The sequence below is a fragment of the Priapulus caudatus genome, unplaced genomic scaffold (genome assembly GCF_000485595.1).
Source record: "Priapulus caudatus unplaced genomic scaffold, Priapulus_caudatus-5.0.1 Scaffold13, whole genome shotgun sequence".
Lineage (NCBI taxonomy): Eukaryota > Metazoa > Priapulida > Priapulimorpha > Priapulimorphida > Priapulidae > Priapulus > Priapulus caudatus.
Window position 1 is genome coordinate 968,767 of NW_014577074.1, and position 6,661 is coordinate 975,427.

At 43.7% G+C, this 6,661-nt stretch overlaps 1 protein-coding gene across 1 annotated transcript in view; it reads left to right on the forward strand.

Annotated features, from left to right (window-relative positions):
- Positions 1 to 6,661, forward strand: part of LOC106808149 (RNA polymerase-associated protein RTF1 homolog) — a 26,473-nt gene that overhangs the window by 4,891 nt on the left and 14,921 nt on the right. The window contains exons 2-10 of the mRNA XM_014810731.1: positions 1,376 to 1,468; positions 1,717 to 1,852; positions 2,541 to 2,730; positions 3,158 to 3,393; positions 3,920 to 4,097; positions 4,620 to 4,718; positions 4,939 to 5,029; positions 5,289 to 5,371; positions 6,327 to 6,522. Of these exons, the coding sequence (XP_014666217.1) occupies positions 1,376 to 1,468; positions 1,717 to 1,852; positions 2,541 to 2,730; positions 3,158 to 3,393; positions 3,920 to 4,097; positions 4,620 to 4,718; positions 4,939 to 5,029; positions 5,289 to 5,371; positions 6,327 to 6,522 (1,302 nt within the window). The remainder of the gene's footprint in view (positions 1 to 1,375; positions 1,469 to 1,716; positions 1,853 to 2,540; positions 2,731 to 3,157; positions 3,394 to 3,919; positions 4,098 to 4,619; positions 4,719 to 4,938; positions 5,030 to 5,288; positions 5,372 to 6,326; positions 6,523 to 6,661) is intronic.

Genomic DNA, 6,661 nt, shown 5'->3' on the forward strand with positions numbered 1-6,661 from the left:
CTAGAATCCCACCACTCCACCACAGAGTCACCGCAGTAGACGTTAGATGAGCGCTGTCGCTCCGCGGCACTTGTTATTGTTTTATAATACTCGGCAACAAATATCAAATGACTGTTATAATGAATATCCCGTACCATGTACAAAATTATAATCGGAAGATCATGGTCATTCACCACAAGGGACAGCACAAGTGTTGCTGCTAAACATGTGTGAATGCAAACAAAAACATGGGCAATTTTTTTACTACATAATTTATGTCCTATTGCATTATCAAAAGCACCAACACATGGAATAAAAAATCATCGATCATTCAGTATGTCTGCCAACAATAGTACTAGTAGTAGAAATTGTTGTGCCTTTCTCTACTGTTTGACACATGTGCTATAATTGCAAGGTCAACGAGACACTGCCCAATTGACATCTTTCCTCGTGGTCTTCTGTAAGAATAGTTACTTGCCATAATGTGCCTATGATAGATTATAATACAGGCCTCCCTCAGGATATTTTATAGTTTGAGCCAAGACTCGAGCCACCAACGGTATTTTTTGGCCACCAATGAAAAACTATAGCCACTGTTTACTTTATCGTATCTGCTAAGCAAGCCATAAACAGGTGATGGGCATGGGAAAAGATGTGTACGAAAATATTTTACGACATGAAGTCTTAGTCACATGATGCAATTTGACGATTTCGTTATTCAATCGTAATTTTGTGAGCAGTTAAATCATTCGCAATTGTACATAAAAAAAACATAAACCAAACTTGTCATATTATTCTGATTGTGTCCTTTAAAATTTCCTAACAATTTATGCAAACAATACCAGTAAATATTTTAATGGTAAAAAAATGAGAACAGTCCGGAAGACTGTTTGAAAGATTGAACCGGCTAATTGGATTATCAGGCTAGAGTATGATAATACTATGCAGAGGCACAGGTCTGTCATTATCAGGTACATTTCCTAGAAGAATGCTAAAATCCAATTCATATTAAAAAATGTACTCTGTGGAAGCAAGTCTACTAGTTCACCTGTGAATGATCTTGCACCAACTCACCACACAGATTAAAACGAGTGTGCAAAGTTTAAACACCAAGACAAAGGTGGATTGTTTGAGATGTACCTGTATTGAGTAGTCCCACAAAAACATGTTAAGAATAAGCAACCTCACTTTATTTTAATAGCGTTGGTGTTTGGTTGGTTTACATAGTGCGGTTGTTTAATAATAAAGTTGTCTAAATCTTGTGAATCGCTTTCATTGAAAGTTCCAAACTTTAACATAGCTTATATACATGTTACTATTATGCTATATGCTTTATATTTTACATTAGCTGTTAATAGTGTAGACCTGTGATATAGCCTTTTTTATTTTGTTGTAGGATCTGAAGATTTTATCTAAGAAGAGGAAACCAAATCCTGAACCCTCGAAAAGTGACGATTCTGTATCTGGAACGTCAGAAAGTGATGATGATGTATGTTGTCATCTCTCTCCTGGTTCTATTTTGCATAGTTCATATTTCATATCTTCTACACGACCTGAATGACAAAAAGTGGGTGAGACACTGTGTACTAAGTTGGTCGCCAATTGAAATTTAGCTTGGACGGGTAAAATCTTTGCGTAAAGGGTTAAATGGTATAGAAACAAAATCTCGTTAGGATTCCATAGATGAATTATAGCCTACCATAGAATATTTGTTATACATCTATTTTGGCTTTGTAGTGGACAGTGAATGGAAAAGGCGGCAAGAAAAAACAAAAGAAACGACAGAACAGAAAATCCACTTCGCAATCGGAGAGCAAAAATGAAGAGTTTGCTGTCAGTGATGGCGCTAGAAGCGACTCTGAGCCAGAGGAAGGTAGGCACTGCCATATTTAGACCGCAATTGCTACGCTTACAGGGTGCGAAATTAATGCGAACGGACGAAATTAAGTCAAATACTCCCTGATTTACTGTCAGACTCCCTGATTTGACATATGCAGGAGTCCGTGTGACTCTCTGAAAATTCTGCCATACTATACTAACTAGTTCGTTCCAGAGCACGGCCTCGTGGAATTACCGTATTTTTTCAGCAAATGTCCAAAGAAAATTTGGCAGACGTGCAACCACATGAATCTTCAAAATAAGCACGTGTTATTGTTAATATCTTTAATTTTGAACTTCGGACTGCGGACGCCATCATTTTGCTGCGGTCGCCCTCTTTTTGAGGGTAGGGAGTCCGTTGGAATCCCGTTTTCAAAAGTTAATTTCTACCCCTGCACTTACATTCATCCATATCTCTCTCTTACAGTGACAGCGTACCTGTTTTTCTGCATCCTAATCACCTAATGTGTCTATCATCTCTCATCCCTCTTTATCTCTTCTCTACCATCCTGCTATAAATCTCATTGTCTGTCTCTGTGTACGATATAGAATAGGTGTTCACTCTCGAACCGAGTAGAATACTAGATTATCTTATTGTTGCTCGCAAACGACTAAAGCTCGCTTATTAGCACAAGTTTACGTCATGTTTACGACTTGATGTGATTGTGCGTGTGCGCGAGTAGGCGAAGTGTCCGACTCCGATGTCGGGACTGCCGAGTCGGCGTCATCAGCGGAGGAGGAATTTCACGATGGATACGACGAGAACCTGATGGGAGATGATGAGGATCGGGAGAGGTTGGAACAGATGACGGAGAAGGAGAGGGAGCAGGAGCTGTTCAATCGCATAGAGAAGCGAGAAGTGCTCAAGACGAGGTAGGTGGCCTCTGTGATTATGTCTACGATGTTAATCCATGATTTAATCCGTGATCGTGAAAATGCAACGTGATGTTGGCGTGGAGTCGCCGTCATTTTTAATTTAGTTTCGGCAAGAGTAGTTCTTCGGTATTCCACGTGTTCTTGCCAGAATTAATTAAGTGTAACAAGGATGGATGTATGCATGCTGAACGATCGTGTAAAGTTTTCCACCGTCACAGAATGACGAGATGTGCCTCATTTTCCACCACCTACCATGATACATCTTAAGTCTCACCAACTCTCGCGATCCATATTATCCCTCGCTTCCCCAAAGATAGGTCTCACGTCCCACTTCCTCCCAAGACAAGCCTTACGTCTCGCCTCTGCTCCTTCTGTATGCTGTACCTCTCTGAACCTTGCACAATGCTCACCTCTCCCGTTGCAGGTTTGAAATCGAGAAGAAGCTGCGGCAAGCGAAGAAGAAGGAGCAGAAGCGGAAGGTGAAGAAGAAGGAGCCGGAGAAGCCGAAGCCGCCTCCGGCAGCCGCCTCCTCCGTCACGCCGCTGCTGTCCCGCAGCACGGAGCGACGCAAGACCGTCGAGGAGAATCGCAAACAGGACACGAAGCAGCAGGCCTTCCAGGCGCTGAAAGCTAAACGCGAGAAGAAGAAGGAGCAGGAAGGTGAGCGCGTAGCGAGATCGCCCCCAGCGGGCTAGCGACGTGGGCTGCTATCACGATGAGGGGGCAGGGTGGGGTGGTGGTGGTGGTGGTGGTGGTGGTGGGTGGGGTGGGGTGGGGTGGGTGGAGTGGGTGGTGGTGGTGGTAGGTGGTGGTGGGTGGGTGGTGGTGTCGTGGGTGGGTGGGGTGGGTGGTGGTAGGTGGTGGGTGGGTGGGTGGGTGGTGGTGGTGGTGGTGGTAGGTGGGTGGGTGGGTGGGTGGATAGGGGTGGTGGTGGTGGGGTGGGTAGGGTGGGGTAGCAGGTGGTGTTTAGCCCTGTCAGAAATCTTGTGCTGTGTAATAAAGTTCGTCGAGGCTAAATTTGGATTTACGCAATTGATCATTGATATACGTTATGATCTAACAAATTCTTAATTCAATGTATTCTCAATCACAATACAACAATATGTACAGCTGTGTAGTACTATTCCTTTTGGTATGAAATTGAGAATTATTCACATTAGTTTATCGGTTACGCGGCATCTTGCAGCCGAGCAGCAGGCTAAGAAGGCTCCGCTGAAGGCCAGCGACATATACTCGGACGACGAGTCGTCGGCGAGTTCCTCGTCCTCGGAAGAGGAGGCGGAGAAGAAGAAAAGTGCGGTGGCCGAGACGTCGGGGTCCGAGTCGAAGGAGCGCTCGTCTGACAGTGACAGCGACAGCGACGAGTAAGTTTGCCCCGGCTGTTTGCGGCTACTGTATACGCTGTATATTTTGCGGTGGTTTAATTTTCGCGAATTTCGCGAACGCATCCCCGACCACAAAAATAACAACACGCGAATAATTCGTACCGAATAATACCAAATAATTCGTAATTCACCGACCGCGAAATGAACCACTCGCGAAATTGTCCGTCAAGTCTGAATTCGCGAAAATGTCTGTACACGAAAAATATGGCGTACACAGTAAGTGAGCGGACGCTCTAGCTGGGCTGTTTGCGGCGTCCGGAGAGCGGGAAGGTAGTGAATAGCTGTCGGGCGTCGACAGTGATCACGCTGGACCCAGGCTGCTGCATAGCCCGAAAATTGTGTGTGGGGGGGGGGGTGAAATAATGACCTGCCTTTCTTGTGGCATAGATTGTGTTAGGTTCGATGGAAAACCATGTTTTTATGGAGCCAACTTCCGGCATTGGTTGTTTTTCCATTGTTTTGGTCTCGAGATGTCAATTTCTGTATTCTTTTTAATTCCAGCTCATCAACGGAAGAAACCAGAAAGCCCAAGAAAACGGTTCCTGTCAGTTGCAAGGAAGAGCTGTTGCCAATCAGAATCTCACGGCACAAAATCGAGAAGTGAGTTTCTTGTACTATATCATGTTCCTGCGTGCGTATATTTCACTTTGCCGCATTTTCCAATGCCGAAATGCTAGCAAGGGACCCACATGTATGGAAACTATATTGTTGACTGTGATTAGGGTATGGGTGGGCTAGATTTGTTATGTGCATGCATTCTTATATTTTGTCATTAATCGTCCCTGCATATGTGGATGTTAGCATGCAGTGTGCTTTACAGATGGTGCCACGCTCCTTTCTTTAACAAGATTATGCTGGGAGCCTATGTACGAATAGGCATCGGTAACAACAATGGAAGACCTGTGTACAGGGTATGCAGTGCCATCTGTAGTAGCTTTGCAGAGATATATGGTTCAGAGACCTTCTAAATATTAGATCATATCATAATATAATTTTTACATACGTGAATTGCGACGTGCATCAGAAATGTGACTTTTATAGCTATATGTGACCCGGGTAACCATGTTATTATTGAGAATGTGATCCTGCTTACAATTGTCTGCGTTTACTGGCAGACATGGTGAATACAATGAATAGCATGGCCATGTAAGAAATGTACTTGTCTCGCAGATTGCCGAGGTTGTTGAAGTTGTAGAGACAGCAAAGGTTTATCAGCTCGGCTCTACACGGACGAATAAAGGTTTGAAGTTAAGGTGAGCCGTTTTTTCTTGTCTTACATTATATAGGGGTCACGCCACGTGTGTAGTGTTTACTGCCAACATTAAAATTTTAGTGTCATATAGTGATAGATGCTGGGTGGCAAACTATGAGACAGAGAGGTTTTAACTCGACGTCTGGGCTGATAATGTTTATTCGCCTTCATTGGGCACTTACATCATTTTGTACAATGGTGGGTACCACTCTTAGCTTTTATTTTTTGGTTGACTATGGTCTTTTGTCTCCTTTTCCAACAGGAAGCCATTTTAATGACTATGCTTCATGCTAGTGTGTGCTAAGTGTTGCATTCTAGATCACTGAAGCTTCAGTCAACATTAACTTACCTTAGGCTATTCTAGAAATATGTAAAGTGTAATTTGTCATTTTATTTTTGCAAAAACATGGCATATATTCATACGTATTAGGATATCTAAATGGCACAATGGCGTCAACTGTTCTCGCCTAAGCCGTGCAGGTTAACGCTGTGAAACTGCATGGAGAACTAAATGTAACATCCGTCGCATAGCTCCTACGCAAGCCTCCCAGTCAAGTTACGTCACTATGACAATGTGTAGCCTAAAAACAGTAAGGTTAAAAATATTATCCATTGCGGAAATGAAACTCGCTTACTATATCCCGTTTGTCTCGCAATGGGTGGTCCAAAAGATAATAGAAGAACACAAGTGTATAGTAATAGTATACAAATGTAATAGTGTTCTTCTATTATCTTTTGGACCACCCATTGCGAGACAAACGGGATATAGTAAGCGAGCTAAAAACAGTAGTTACACGCTAACAATTCATTGCCTAGTTTGCGGCAAGCGTTTTTGTTTGCAAGCTAACCTAGCGAAACTACATGGAGAAGTTGATGTAACTTGACCGCGTAGCTCGACTACTGAGCTATCCCATGCGAGTTACGTTGCTCATCACTCGGCGCACGTTCTCGCTCAGGCACGGCTCTCAGGAGAGGGTCTTCCGGCTCGAGTTTGTCTCGAACAGCGACTACACGGAGAACGAGTTCTTCAAGTGGAAGGAGGCGATGACGCTCGCCGACCTCACGCTGCCGACGCTCAACGAGATACACCAGAAGGAGAAGGACATCCAGACAGCATTCAACTTCAAGTTCACCGACAAGGATATCGAGCAGGTGAGCGCGTCGCTCTTGTGTTCACACAGTGACCCCATTTGATTGTTTTAGGCATATGGTTTTAGGCATGTGGTTTTAGGCATATGGTTTTAGGCATATGGTTTTAGGCATGTGGTTTTAGGCATATGGTTTTAGGCAT